Raw genomic sequence first — 15,851 nt, forward strand, 5'->3', positions numbered from 1 at the left:
TTTTCTTTACATAATAACAGCATCATTTTAGATGTACAATGATGCTCCCGCTAAGTATAGATCATGATTCCGCTACTGCCCAATTCATTGATAATTCTTATTGGCATGTAACACTCAACCTCATCCTTAGAACCTCTTATTGCATTTGTAAAATCTCATGTTGCAAGCACATAACGTGATGTAAGAAATTATAGTCATGTACATAATGACCATGTTTTATAAGGTTTTCCTACACCATATAAATAGTTCGTAGGTGTTTTCTTTCCATATAAAATTTTCCCTACGAAAGTCAATGTTCAAACTTATAAACTTATAAATGTAAAATTCATTCCTTATATTTATAATGCTCTTTCGATGTTTTCACTCTCATTTAAACTATCATTTAAACTGCTCCTTGTGATGTTTTCACTTTCATTGAAAAAATATCAAATTTTGTATTTTAATTTCACTAAAAATTGAAATAATTTCCAAAATCTATACCAAATAAATAAGATTGGATTTTGAATATCCAACCTTATATTTATACTTAAATCTGTTATGCTCACACATTTATCTGAAGTAACGATTCATAAATTTATCACTCACATAATATATATTGGTATCAAATAGTTCTCAATTAACTGTTTATTCTTGAGCAAAGAAATAATAAACAATAAAGAAAAATGTTATTCATTTTGAATTATAATGTTAGGATAATCATTAATTTATTTAACATTTACTGTTGGCATTAAATTTTTTTAAGGTAGCCCAAAAAACCTTTACATTTGTTGCTAGCATATATATATATATATATGATAGCAAAAAATTATTTTCAATGTCGGATTGTTGTGGTAAACCCAAACAAGCAGGTGCACTATCCTTTCCCAAATAATACTACATACCATATCGTTATTTCATGGGCCAAAATTTGCAGCCCATTGAGCTTCTTATAAAACCATCACAAAAGTCAATGCAGCACAACAAATGCAAGACACCAGCTTCTCCTCTCAGCTATCACGTGGCAACACAATAAGCAACTACAGCAAGAACCAACTTGTTCTTATAATATCTACCTTGTATATAAGAAAAGATGAAGGTTTAGTGCTTTCCTTTTCTTTTGTCAAGTGGCTTCTTAATTATTTGACAAGTGGCAAGATCAAATATTTCTTGCAAATTGTCTAAAGCGTTCTCTTAATATTTCTTTCAAATTGTCCGAAATCTTCTCTTTCTTTTGGCATTGAACTGTTTCTTTCTCATTAGTGCTTTCCTTTTTCTTTTGTCATGTGAAAAAGTCAAATATTCCTTCCAAATTGTCTGAAACCTATTCTTTCTTTTGGCATTGAACAGTTTCTTTCTCAAATTGCTGTTGAAGCCTTTTCTTTCTTTCTCTCTACCAGACGACTATTCTGAGCCAAAATTCGGCGCGCCTATTTTAAGCAAATCAAATTCCAAACGGCTATTCTACCAAACCCAATTCGAAACGTTTATTCTAGCCAAAAAGTTGGAATTTTTACATGATTTGTGGTGGGTTTTGTGAGTTCCTTCTTCAAGCCAGTAGGTCAACTGCTACTCCTGTAGACACTTGATTTCATGTTGCAGAGATTGCTGGTCGCTCACATGGTGTTTGTACTTCAAAGGAGGAAAGTTAGGAGTAGGTGAACTACTCTTGTCTACACTTGTCGTGGTTTCCTCTTTCTCTAATATCAAATTAACCCATTTCATGTTGCAAGAATTGATTTCATGTTAACCCATTTCTCTTTCTATTGATTTCATGTTGCAAGAATTGTTGGACACTCATGTGATAATTGTACTTCAAATGTGCGAAATTGGGAACTTTTTGTTAGATTAGGTATGACATTCTATTCTCATTGGCTTTGCCATTCAATTTTCTGCTCAAATCATGCTTTCTTTTCAATTCTCATCAGTCGTACGATTATGATGAGAAATATCTTTTCAGATGTGATTTTTCCCTTATTCCAATTATGATAAGAAATAGGTTTCCTATTCATTTAGCCTGTAACCTTTCCAGTGAATTACGAAATCAAAAAATAGAATAGAGGTATTTATTAGTGCATGGTACTGGCTCTTCTGTCTTATAAACTGCAAGAAGAAGCATCTTGATCTTTACACTTTCTCTTTGGAGTCTCTTTGGTGAGAAAAAGTCTTTCCCTTTTTTTTGTCAAATTTTCCCCGTATGAGTAATAGACAGATTAATAAATTCTAATATACACATATGTTTCAATTGATAGGTTCCTCCTTTTGCAGTTCATATCATCAGTCAAGGAATTCTTTAATTTGAAGGTCAGCTTGTTGTCTTTCTTGAATCTATGAGCAGCTTTTCTTCATTTATGTGACTATATTTTCAAATGTGAAATTTCACCGTTCGCTTTTTTTTTTTAGTAGTTTTTCTTCAGTTTCTACTTCATTTATTTTAAGTTTGCTGGTGCTATTTGTTTTGTGTGATCCTTTGTGAAACAAATGATTGTTTATTTGAGTAGGTGATTGTGTTAATATTTTCTCAATCCAATTGTGCTGCTGCAACCCATTCACCTGAAAAAAACAAGCCAAAAATGAAGATACGAATCCAGCTCCCAGTTCAATAATTCTTATTTTGAAATTTGGTGAATTCTTGAATATATATATATATATATATATATATATATATATATATATATATATATATATATTATTAGTGGAATACCTACAAAAAAGAGAGATCCATTTGCTGATATGATTCTGGCCAATTAAGCTGTCCTACTGGTTTGTATATAATCAGTGTACTATCAAACAGTCAAATTGCTATATACACTAGAAAAAAATTGTAGTAATGGACATCAATAACAGATTTTGTGAGCCAAAGTCATTAGCACAATATATTTTGTGAGACAAACTTTTGTTTGTGCTGATTTTGGGGTTGCGGCTGCTATGCTAAAGTTATTATTACATGATAAGTTCCTTTTTAACTAATTTCAACCTCCTGCCACTGGATTACATGACAAGTTCCTTTTTAACTAATTTCAACCTCCTGCTACTGGTGCTTTTTCTTTAATCACAATGGATAATTTGGTAACACATAAAAATAAGAAGTTATACAGAACCTAAGATAGTTTTTCTTAGAATGAATTATAGTTATAATATCTCAGATGAGATGTGTGCCCTGTTGTTGTTCTAAATGAGAAATAGGAGTGATTAACTATTTTTCAGAGAACTTTAAGGTCAATGTAGAAAGGCTGTTATTAGCAAAATTTGTTTAGTCATCTAAGTGACTATTGATTAAGCAACTTAGTGTGTGCCTTGTTTGCTGTTTCGTTTAGTCTAGACTTGTTTAGGGCATGAAAAGCTTTTAGAGAAAACACCACCATCTTTCTCTAACCTTTATTGTACCTTCTCAATTTTAAACCATTGATCAACCTAGAAATCATTGATAGATTTGATGTTTCCTTTAAACCTTTTTCACAAGTAATCATGATCATTTATTTGGTTTAAGAAGGATAAGAAAAAAAAACAATTGGTGTTTTGCTCTTGTTGCTTCACTTTCCCCATGTGGTATGGTTTATTTTTTTGCTATCTTTTTTTTTTTTTTTCATCTTTCACCTGATAAAAAACAATAAATTACCTTTTCCCTCTTTTTTATTTATATTGATTTATTAATATTTTTTAAAATTTTGAACTTTTCCCCCTTATCTGCATTGAATTTTATTCTTTTTTTTTTTTTGCTTTAAAACGAAAATTTTCATTTAAATTGAAGTTGCCTCTGTTGTAGGCTATTTGTGCTTTGTTCTTACAAGTCTGCATACATTGCTACGAGGTTTGTCTAAAAAACTCAAAATCAAATTTAAGCTTTATGCTTTTGATTTGCACTTTTTTTATGTATTTAGAGTTTTGAAATTGTTATGTTACTGATTAAATTAGAGGCCGCATGTTTTCTGTTGGAAAGTTTTAGCTTTTATTAACATTAATAACCATTAAGAAACATAAAATATGTTCTTCTCGCTAAAATCTGATAGTAAGTTTTGTTTATTGTATGTGCTTGAGTTCTTGGTTATTATCTTGGTATATCTATACATGACATGTTTGGCTCGGGTTAAAACTGACTATGTGTATGCACTTTTAGTTGCTATTGTGTTAATTAATCATTAGTCAGACTTCTGTGCTATGCTATGGAATGCGAAAAAGAAAGACAAGCCAACACTCAAATTCAATAGATGGTCTCTTTGACGTAGTTAGTAGTGGTCAAATGTTATTAAAACAGACAAAGAGCTCATATATATATATTGGCATATTGTATAGACCTACTCATATATATCAGCAGAGTGTATAGGAGCAAAATATACAATAAGAACTTCTACTTGCAAACAAATAGCTAATATTTCAGGATACACTTGATAATTATTTATACTTTAAAATAAAAAATTGTAGGAGATTAACTTTTCTGCTGAACTAGCATCTGCAATCGAAAAACATTCGATTGTGTGTTTCATCCGCTACTATGAAGCAGATTATCAAGGCTAGAAGGAAGGCAAGTATAATATTGTCAAGGCATACACTACTGAGGAATCAGCTCACATTCCAATGGCAATCACGGCTGTAGAAACAAATGAAAAAATTCCAGACCTTCATGCTATTGTGCTGCAGTCTGCTAACAAAAATAAATTTTTCAGTCCATCAACCAAAAAATTGCTTGATACCATTGCTAAAACTTCTGCTACTGCAAACAAAGTGCAGCCTCCAATGATCACAGCAAAGAGAGCCTTGATTTTTGGAACTGTACCTCCTGAAATTGGATCAAATTCTGCTGAAGCTATTACACCTGCCTCACTGCCCACCAATGCACTCTCAGCTTTCGCTCCAACTAATCTTGTACCAAGAAGTCCCTTTAAGAAGCAGCGTGATAATGAACTCTAAACTTGCTTGAAGCCTTTTGAATTGCTAATCTTGCTAATCTTGAAGCACTTTACAGTTGAATTGCTAATCTTGCATCTTTTGATACAATATTGACATCCATTAAGAAATTGTTCTTTTGTGCAACTTAATGGATCTCAATATTTGATATTTTGTAATTGCAGCTTATCATTGCACTTTATATTAAGTATTTAGCATGTCTTCTCCCGTCTCTGTAAGACTAACTTACACTTGAAGATATCAAACTATTTGTAAAACTACTTGCCAATCTTTTGTCATCTTCTCTTATCTTTTGCAATGTTGATGGTTTTCTGATTTTGTTTAGTCTTATAATGTTAGCCACAAGTTTGATTGGTAATTTATGATTTTAAGAATGCTATTTCACAAACATTACTGTTAATCTTATCTTATACAAAAATATATGACAACAGATTATAGGGGGCTAGGCTGTGCTTAGCACAGCCGAAAACCTCCTAGTAGTAAGATATATTTTCAGTTTTTCACACACTAACACATTTGCACACACACATACACACACTCACTTCTTAAACTCCTTGTAAACGCACTATAAATAGAATAATATACAAACACTCACTTTTATATTGCTTGTATTGTGAATTTTACATAATCAATTGTACATTTAAATAGATTAGTTAAAAAAATTTGTTTACTTTATACTTTTTAATTCTACTAATTGATTGAAACTTATTTTTTGTCACAACTTATTTAACACTTTTACTATTCATATATGCTTTATTGTTAGTTGTAATAATCAATGTATTTAAATTATTGAATACTAGCTTATATTATACTTGAAATGGTAATTAAGAGACATATAATTTGTTGTATTATAATATTGATGAGGAATTATTATTAATAATGAAATAAAATAAGTTAGAGAAAAGTAAAAGAATGCAATTAGAACAAATTTAAAACTTTATTCTAGATATACAAAAATATTAATAAACAGAAGCAAGTAGCAATCGGAGATCAACAACCAAAAAAAAAATGAGAGGAAAATAACATACTCTTAAAGTTATAATAAATTATTATAAAAGTTGAGAAAGTATAATTATTGTTGTAAAGCAAAATAAGCATGAGTTTTTATTTCAAATTTCTTTTTCTTTTAAATAAAAAAATTAAAAATATTGATTAAAACATATATATGAGAATTTGTTAACACATGTTCAAATGCAAGTGGTTGGGCATATGTATATTGAATCTTGTATTTATTGTTCTGAACTATTTTTAAACAAGTTGGATGGACATTAGGTGTTCAAATAAAAAATTTAATCCGCTTAATGAATAAGTTGAGTTGTTCTTACCCAACCAACTAAACTCATAACCTAACTGACCCAATCCATCCTCTAACATTAACGGGCGGATTGGGGGTTGTTAGATTGTGGACTTCTTTGCTAAGGCTAGAATTTCTAGGAGATGAAAAACACTGCTATTGGCCATCAATTGTGGCAACTGGGCTAGTCATTCCCCTGCTCAAAGGTATCCAAAAGATTTCTAGAGAAAGGATTAGTAAAGCTGTAAAATAGGGTGAGGGATCATTGTCCTCCATCTGCATAGATGAAAAAGGCCTATATAATGAAGTAAAACCACTTGCAACATTCATGATTTGTAAGAACTATGAACAAAAGCTCGCGCTCTATTAATAATATTTCTCCGCTGTTGATTTGTCAACATTGTTCATTAGTATCACTCCATGACGTGGTGGTAAATACGGGGAGTTTATAGAAGGAATGACTTCTGAAGCTTCACATTCCAATCAATTTTTTTTTTCTGCATTTGGGAGGGAGAGTTGAAATTTCTCGCTGCGTCCCCTCTATTATAAAAACTTGCAAACAGGTGTATTCTAATGTTTTTTATTATGCTAGAATTATCCTCACCATGGATACAAGGTTTATTCAAAGCTGAATGATTTGTCATTCTTTGAAAAGACTACAAACAAGTCAAGACCAAATTGCTTCAGCTGCAAACTTAAGTTTTCAGTTGTCGAATGAAAGAACAAACCTTATTTTGTTTTTCTCAGTTTGTCCTTATTTCTAATCAAACAATCAATCCTCTGAAAATTAGCAGTCTACTATCTTGGTTGGACATGCCAAGAGGGTTTCATCAGATAGTCATGCATCTGCCATCTTTCATAGCTCACGTCGAAAAATACGTTTAAAAATGAAATGAAATAACAAGCTGAATTCCATTGATGGAAATTCTACAAAGTGTCTAAAAGTCTGGAACAATAAAGATCTGATGGCAACAAATCAAGCGAACACTACTTCATCTGTAACTATACATATTACAAAGTTCATCCATTTCCTGAAATCAGCTTTACTTGTTTCACTCATAAGATCATGTCTCAAACCACTATAAGAGAATACTGCTATCTCGCAGAACGGATTTGATGGGGGTGATCTTCCAATAAGCATTTGGTCCTGAACAAAGATGCCTCTATACCCACAGTGCAGATAATAGTTTACTCTGTTCTGTTCAGTTGTCGAACAAACTCAGCATGCAGCGAATGTCCACCCTGTGCCACCAAACGTCCATTAAATTCATCAGCAGATCGATAGCAGTGCACTCTTATCAGGAATCAAATTTCTTCTTAGTGACAATAATCCACTACTCTGCCTCATCTTTAGATTTTATTCAACTCATTTTGTCGCCTCCTCATTAACAATAAGTTTTATGAATCTCTCTAATGTGCATATAAGTGTATACAACATATGACAGCAGCAAAGATCAGATCCTACACCACATAATTTCATTTTCAAAAACCGCTTTCTTCCTTTACGGCAAAAGCTCAAGGCAAATTACACATTACTTCCAAATTACGATAGTAGCAACTAGAACATAGAAAGTTCCTACTTACTACACACTGGGAGACTTATTCATCTATTGTCTGCATTTTCATGAAAAGAAAAACACTACAATTAATGTTCTTAAGGAAAAATTCATGACCAAACATTTTCCTAATGCTTTTTTTAACAATCTTCAAACTTTTTAAAAGTTTGGTGCCTAAAACTGCCTTTAAGTGTAATCTAATAATAATTATAAATAAAAGGTGAGCAACCTATTATCTGAAGGAAAAGGATACCTTATAAGCAAATATATGAGCCACTGGAAGCCCTTGACTGCCAGAGCGAGCAACGAGGGATACATCACCGATAAGATCTAACACCTTGTGTCTGCAGGGCTCATCATCAAAACGCAATGGTGGATTTAACCAGCCTCTGCTTGCACTAAACGGATGAAGTGGAGTCAGAATCCAACATGATTAAGCTCAACCATTAGCTAAAAGCACCCTAGAAATTAGCCATTTTCAATAAGTAACAAACAACACCCTCCAACAGAGTATTTACCACAATATTGCACTCATCAATCTAAGTTCAAAAAATAAATAACTAATTTTATTCATCTTCCCAAAATAGAGAAGTCGATATCCTAAAGGAGAGGGACCTTGGCAGAAAAAGGAAGTGGAGAAAAATTAACTTCCCTGGTTAAAAGAGTTAAAAGGGCATAAAAAATCACTACTACTTAATAAAACATAATAATGATAACAAAAAAAAAAACCAAATAAATTCCAACAAAGGTTTCAAAAAAATCTCAATTTAAAGTTACAGAAAATAGCCTCTTTAATAGGAAAAAAATTACACAGTTTGACTGACTAATATGGAACATGGCTCCAAAAATTCCAGTAACCAGGTAAGCCAACTATGACTAGCAATAGTTCGTTAAAAATTATGACCCCTTATTACTGTTTAGGTATCACAACCTACTTGCCACAGCAGGCAAAGCTCCAAAAGGAATCAACAAGGAAGAAGATTAAAGAAACTGATTAGCAATGAACAAACCAAACGATTAAGCAAAAGAAACTAAAATAAGCAGATAAAGAAAAAAATGGAAGAAGAAGAAGACCATAGGGTCCAAGAAATGAAACATTCTATTATTGCAAGTAGATAAATAAGTTAAAATGAAGAAAATCTTATATGAGTAATAACTCAGGTCTCTCTTTCAAGCACGGAAGTATATCCCATTATCAGCAAGCAATCAAACAATTTGAAGCTGCAGATATCATGGTTATCAACAATCAGGCACTGTGCATATTTACAACATAAATTCTCTCTCACCTGCAAATAATGGCATTTTCTGCTGACCCTCCACTGATAAGTCCAGCATTTCGCAATTTTTCAACCTGATAAAATAGTTTGGTTTGGATCCCATTAGAAGAACCATAACCTTATGGTAAGAGTACCAAAAAAAATGATACTTGTTGGGAACATACTGCATTAACATGAAAGAAACAGTTGATATACTCGAATAACCAATTCAGAAGCCCCCAGATTGGAAATTTTTAGCAGAAGAGGTTTTCAAGTACTAATGTCCAAAGAATTAAATTTGACATAAAACAATCAACCCCATGCTCATACTAACCAACCAAAAAGAAAATTTGAAGCCATATTTAAACCTGCTCCAACATAATGCCTTTGTTGTTCTTTGAAGTCCCTAATATAATACAATAAGTTATAAGAGTACAATATCTGTTGTCTATACTCCAGGCAGAAACACATATTGAAAACTTAAAATTATGATCAACTAAAATACATCATAGTGTTGATCAAATTTACATATTTCAAAACACCTAAACACAACTCAGAGAGAGAGAGAGAGAGAGATTGGGTGGGGAAGGTGCTGAATGCCATGGGGCATTATGTTGCTTCTAGAATTAAGGCATGAAAGGTATAAAAATTCTCAAAATCCGTCTTCTGTCTAGGATTAGGAAATACATCATCCCTTAAAGAAGTAAAAATGCATCAAAGAGTTGCTTTGCCTGTTACTCAAACTGCAGAGTATGGGCTTAGCATGCTCATCAAAATATCATGATGCACAGGAACAGGACTAAGCACTTAAAAATCCAAACCACTCATCGCACACATCCCAGAAATTTCATACACCCAATGAAAATAGAAAATCACAATCATCATCAGTAGTCTTATATTCACAAGAATATAGAACCAGATAATGAGAGAAACCAAATAGTGAGAAACAAGACTTAGGACCAACCTCTTCATATACACAAAAGGTTCTTGAAGAAGCAATCAGATTGTCATATATGCGGTCATCGGCAAAGGTAAAACAAAACCATTGACAGCCAATAGCAGGTATCTGCAATAAAGAAAGCATCACAAGTCCACATTTCAAATTGCAAAATACTTTGAGAATTTACTTACCATACATAATATCAGCAAATTGGCTTATATTTTGCCAGAAGAAAGAATTATTCCTTGAAAAACAAGAAAACATTGATACAATCTTGACCTTTGCGAAAGAGAATTTATTCATTAAGAACCAAAAAGTATAAAAAGAAAGGTGCGCAGCACAAAGATTATGTACAACTTGAGCATGGATATTGAATCCCGAATCACACAAAAATTTATGTTCCCGAAAACTGGTTGTCATCCCCTGTATTACTACATATGCACCATTTTCGTAAAATTGTTCCACCCTTCATCTTCTCCATAGATGCATCAGCAGCTTTTTTAAATTTCCCTTACCCCAGCAAAGTTCCACGTGATCCTCCTATCACCAGTCTCTGCAAGGTTCTTCCCCATGCCAGGGAAATCTCTACCACCAGCCCCTTTAGGAACCTTGTTAGAATGTTTACATCTCTCTAACTTCCATTAATCAATAGTTTGTCTAACTTCCATTAATCAATAGTTTGTCCAACATATTCAATGACAACCAAGCCTAGTATAATTAAGGACAATTTTTAATTATCATCATTGTGGATATCAGACTATGAAAAGACTAAGCTACAACATAATTATGATGAATTTTAATAACAAATGCCTATGGTTGTCACCTTTAATTTCTGGCTTAATATCCACATCCTATCTAACTTGAGGAGTAAAACTTTTGACTTTTGATCGGTGTGTGCGCTGCTTGTTCTAAGTATTAAAACCAATTCCACTAATGGCAATAAGTTTCTTGCTAGAGTATCATCTAAGGCTGAAGAATGCACTGTAAATAACTTTAGCAGTCAATTGTACTTCAATGCAGATGTCCATCACATACTTTTTAAAGGCCATTGAGTTTATCTCAGACTGCAAGATGTACAAAGAGTGAAATGAGGTCACAAAAACAATGAACACCAAATCTAATTTCACAATAATTATAAGCTGTCCTGCTGAATCCAGACATAATAGCAAGCAGTTTCTATAAATGCAACTGTCTCATCTTACTGCAATCGCTTTAAGTGGAAAGTTTCTAGAAGGTGCTCAACATCAAGAAGACACAATTAAGCTTCATCAAAACTAGTTCTATTAGAAAGCTAAGAGAAAGAAGCACATACGAAGGTCCCTATTAGTTGATATTACCGCACAAGTTACTAATTAACAAAGAAGAGATGTACCTTTGAAAAATCAATCCCATATCTGATTTTGGTCTTCTGAGAAGGGAATGCCGCTACAAAAGAATCATTCTTTGATACAAAAACAGGTTCATTAAGAAAAGGTGCCAACTTTTCACAGCTTTTACCACCACCATCTTTGGCCACCATTAGCCCAACTTGTCGAATTGCCTCCATCCATTCCCTTGCCGACCCATCAAAAATAGGAACCTGTGTCAGTATTTCAGTTATCAAACCAAGGTTTTTTATCAAACCCAACAGCACATATTTAACATATCCCTATCTTTTTCAAGTAATGAATCATATTCCTTTCATATCACACCTCCGATACTAATATACATTCAGTGCATATTCGTAACTTCTCAAAAATGCAAACCTTTCTCTGTTCCTGAGTTATGTACCATGTAATTCAGATTAAGCACATATAGAAGCACATGTAAATCCGTCCACCAAAACTGTGAACCACAATCATTTTTAACCCAATCTCCTTAACTTAACAAATCATTTACACTCAATCACATCCATTGCATACATCTGTGGGCACAAGTACTTATGAATTCATCCATTAAGAATAGGCGCTTTTGATAGTACAGTAAAACCCTTTTTTTCCGTCAAACTTACCAACAAATATTATCTACAGCCATATCTTGATGGTAATGAAGCATTTTTAGCTCAATACAAACAATCAAGCATTGCATTCATGAATAGACATGAAAGCACATTAATCCATCCATAAAAAATAAAGGCCTTTATTAGTTTTACCTATCAAAAACCATTGCTTTTGCATCAATTTAACCTACATTTGTCATGCATAACCTTATTTTCTTCACGTAAGGAATTGTTTACTCATTAAACGGCATTACAATTCGCTCATTTGCATTCAGCCAGAAGCAAACGCTCAATCCAACATGTAAGTATAAATTTTTTTTAAAAAATGGAGCAAATCAATATCAACAGAATAACAACCTCAACAGAAGCATCATCATCAGAATCACAGCTTTGAATTTCGATACGGCAATTATCGACACCGGAGGCCTCCAGAGCAGAGAGCAAATGCTCGATCGTTCTTACACTATACCCATCTTTACAAAGTGTAGTGCATAAAGGTGACTCCTTTACGTAATCAATCGAAGCCCTGATGATATTCGACTTAAATTCGAAGTACCTGCCTCTTCCGGCCAGCTCAGGGTGTATTTTCACCGTGGATAGCTTGCCGGAGTGGACTCCCAGCCCGGTTTTCTGTATATAGTTGGTCACTGTTTTCTGTAACTTTCCCGTCTGCAATTCAACCAAAAAAAAAGCGAAAATAAGCGATTGGGTTCCGATCAATTTTGACTTTTTTTCATAAAATGGTTTTTTTTTTTTTTTTGGGGAAGGAAATTACCGTTTTCCAGGAGATTAGAGACGTCGACTTGACGGCGGATTTGATGCCGCCGGCGAGAGTCATTAACTTTATGAGGTGTTTACTTTCACCGGTCAAAGAAGAGAAAAAAATTGTTCCCGTTTGACTTGCGAATTACCATTTACACTTCTTTTTAAGTTGGGCAAAATTATACTTCCACCTCTGATGTTTATCATAATAGTAGAAACTTCCATCTATTTTGTGATAGTATTGCATTATTATTATTATTTTTTTTTTGAAGAGAAGATAAAAGTCGAAATTTTGCACAACAAAACTAGGTTTACAACTCGAGTTAATCTTATCTTTGAAAATTTATGACTTTTTTGAATGGTGTTTTATTCGACAAATGGTAAATATATTCAGTTGCTTCAATCTCCATTGCAATTAGGATTATTTTAAAAAACTTGATAAATCAACCAAGTCATATACCACATTATAAACCTTAGCTCTCAATTCTTTCCACGGTTGATTTTGGTTTAAGTTGTGAAAACTACGGTTTCATGCTATCCAATTTTTCCCCAATAAATGGGAACATAAGTAATGCCACATAATTTAAACCAACTATTTCCACTGATCATTATTGTAAACATACTTTAATGATAAGTCCTATCTAAATTGACAGATGATTCCTACTGTGTCTATTTTTCCATGATTTGACAATTAAAGGAGGGAAGCATTAGCTAAATTACTAGAACATGTTCTATGGGTTTATAGACCAGTATGTAAGTATTGTAAGCAATTGAAAAAACATTGGCCTCACATCAATGTTTGGACAATATTTGAAGTGTCATAGAAGGAGAGTCTTTTCCGCCGCCGCCAAATTTAGGGTTCAAATCTTGTATTTCACAGTTGAAAATAAGAAGGATGTAAAAAGCAGTGAGCGAATGATTTTTGAAAAAAAAAAATAACTTTGAAAGTATTATACTTAACACCTGCAAAGACCTAACAGTTGAATCTTCATACTTAACACCTAACAGTTGAATCTTTATACTTAACCCCGAGTACCTTATCTTCTCCCATTGTCCTTTTCAAAATGTTTAGTTATCTACTTTTCACACCCTGTCAAATCTTGCTTCATAATTTTGCAATATTTACTTTGTTAAAGTAGGTAAAACAAGGCAATGATGAAAAGAAATTCCAGTAGATGTAATTGGCTGGTTAAGTTTCAAGTTCTCAAAAGTGAGCCTACAGCCCTACAGTTCAAACAAACATCCAACCATTCACCAGTTCTTTCAGCTCAATAACCTTTACTAAAAGCAACCAAAAGTGTTGTTCTGCCTCTTAGACTCCAGCTGCTAGAGGTATTCAAACTTTAATCACTGAAAAACTTTATCTTATTTTACTGGCCCTCTAGGAAACCACATGGAAATTAAGTCAAAGCACTTTAAAGCAAGGGATCGCTGATTTAACCCTCCAGTGATATGTTCAATTAAGACAGGAATCTTTGCTAATTGTTTCCCAAATTATCATAAAGTAGCTTTTATGCTAACGTTATCTTTGACAATCCAATGTCATTGTGGTCCATTATCAATTTGTGCTGGACTAATACACAAAGAAAGCTTCAAGACCTCCCACTTTTTTTTTTTCTTTCAAAAAGTCATTATTTAGAGGTGCATTAGACTTCTGTTCTTCAAGATGGTTGAAAAGTTTTCTTCAAGTGCACACAAGGAATATTTTTTTCTGATATTCATCCAAGCAAACCAACCTGTATTATTGTTTTATCAAACTTATGTTCGACTCAACCCTACTTAGCCTGTGCTTAATTTCTCTAACTATCCAATTGAGGATTTTGTCTTCCCTCGTAGAGGATGACTACATATATAAACAAGACCCTTTGTTTATGGATCTCGAGAGATAACGTGGAACATATAAAAGTGAACTGAGGTTGAGAAAACCAATGCAACATTGGCTGGCATTTCTATATCCAATGTGAGAATTTCACAGTATTGTAAACAAATGGCTAACACATATGGTTCAGGCCAACAACGTGATTGAATCCCGCTGTTAACATGAGAACTGTGCTAGTACGTGATGTATAAAAATTTCTGTAAGTTATGTATGATTTTGAAAATATATATTTCGACTCGTAATAGTGATTGAAAATCTGGATTCGAACTCATTTAAAATTTTAATTACAAAAAGGAAAGGTAACACATATTCCTAGGATGACTAATTTGACTTAACAAAAATGACACATGACTTTGACCAGATAGCCTAAAATCTCATACACAGAATATAACAACTTGGAAAGGTTTACTGTTCTTCCAAGTAACTTTACTCATTTTTTGCTTTTGGTATCCAAAAATTTCAAAGAAATGCGATGTGGAAAAATGATATACCTAATTGTTGACTAAGAACTTCCAACAGGCTGGATATAAAGGCTTGGGCTTTGTCGTAAATCTTGTCAAACAGGAAAATATGCAAGCTTACACGGTATAGAGTTATCCTATAAAAAAAAAAAAGAGAAAAAAGAAAACAGAAAGAAGTCATCTCATCTTTCACTTGAATACATCAACCCATAATCAAATCTCATGAGTTAAAAGTCCTCCTTTACTGACCCACGCCTCTTGAAGCCTCAAAGAAGAAAACTATCACCATGTATTCAAGATTTAATCACAGCAAAGAAAAAAGTTCGTTGTATTTATTAATAATTTATTTCCATGACATGTACCTTCTTTTTTTTTTTTTTTTTTTTTGTCGAAACGATAGGAATATCCATGACATGTACCTGATATAGATGGTTTTAACTTTTTCTGAAGTTAGTTAGGGATGCAGTTTTTCGAAAATGGATTTCAGTAATTTATGAAGGTTCGTTGGAAGCTTTTTGGAAGCAAAAATTGACTAAAATCTAGACTCTCAAAGACACTTTTTCTTTTTTCTTTTTTTTTTTAATTTTAAAATACCCTGTAGAAAAGCTAAAGCATGGAAAACAATAAGAACAATTACTAAAAGCCAAAATCAATTAATCTCAACTAAACAAAAATATTTGGGACGGTTCAACCCCAAAAAAAAAAAAAAAAAAACATGCTTAGAGAAAATGTGTATCTTGTCATTATTCATGTAAATATTCCTATTCAAGAGTAAATATCGTTACTATCAATGCATATCGGACTTGTTTTCAATTGACTATTTTAATTGATTGTAAATTTTGAT

At 32.8% G+C, this 15,851-nt stretch overlaps 1 protein-coding gene and 1 long non-coding RNA gene across 5 annotated transcripts; one reads left to right on the forward strand and one right to left on the reverse strand.

The window, feature by feature from the left end:
• The first annotated feature begins 977 nt into the window (after positions 1-977).
• LOC140016629 (uncharacterized) lies at positions 978-5,205 on the forward strand. 3 transcript variants are annotated; one of them, XR_011822842.1, is made up of 4 exons: positions 978-1,634; positions 1,761-1,828; positions 2,229-2,280; positions 3,743-5,205. It is a non-coding gene; the product is annotated as an uncharacterized lncRNA (long non-coding RNA). The 3 variants fall into 3 exon arrangements; XR_011822841.1 differs by having other exon boundaries at positions 4,478-5,205; XR_011822843.1 differs by having other exon boundaries at positions 978-1,630; positions 4,478-5,205.
• A 1,858-nt stretch (positions 5,206-7,063) lies between these two features.
• LOC140016943 (probable UDP-3-O-acyl-N-acetylglucosamine deacetylase 1, mitochondrial) lies at positions 7,064-12,826 on the reverse strand. Of its 2 annotated transcripts, none has more exons than XM_072071229.1 (7): positions 12,681-12,826; positions 12,263-12,574; positions 11,300-11,506; positions 9,952-10,053; positions 9,018-9,082; positions 7,985-8,120; positions 7,064-7,417 (listed from the first exon to the last, which is right to left on the reverse strand). In XM_072071229.1, exons 1-7 carry the CDS (start codon positions 12,741-12,743, stop codon positions 7,364-7,366), a joined length of 939 nt encoding a protein of 312 aa, XP_071927330.1. In that variant the 5' UTR covers positions 12,744-12,826; the 3' UTR covers positions 7,064-7,363. The 2 variants fall into 2 exon arrangements, with proteins under 2 accessions (XP_071927330.1, XP_071927329.1); XM_072071228.1 differs by having other exon boundaries at positions 7,985-8,129.
• Positions 12,827-15,851: the final 3,025 nt, after the last annotated feature.

Source organism: Coffea arabica, chromosome 11c, assembly GCF_036785885.1.
Source record: "Coffea arabica cultivar ET-39 chromosome 11c, Coffea Arabica ET-39 HiFi, whole genome shotgun sequence".
NCBI classification, from domain to species: Eukaryota; Viridiplantae; Streptophyta; class Magnoliopsida; order Gentianales; family Rubiaceae; genus Coffea; species Coffea arabica.

What these genes read in the sequence shown, in the direction of transcription:
- LOC140016943 (XM_072071228.1), bottom strand. Translation starts at nt 12,743, where the DNA reads ATGACTCTCGCCGGCGGCATCAAATCCGCCGTCAAGTCGACGTCTCTA. An exon ending in GAAAATGCCATTATTTGCAG is followed by an intron (nt 8,130 to 9,017) that starts GTGAGAGAGAAT and finishes TCATCCGTTTAG; the next exon opens with TGCAAGCAGAGGCTGGTTAA. An exon ending in CTCATATATTTGCTTATAAG is followed by an intron (nt 7,418 to 7,984) that starts GTATCCTTTTCC and finishes TTGGTGGCACAG; the next exon opens with GGTGGACATTCGCTGCATGC.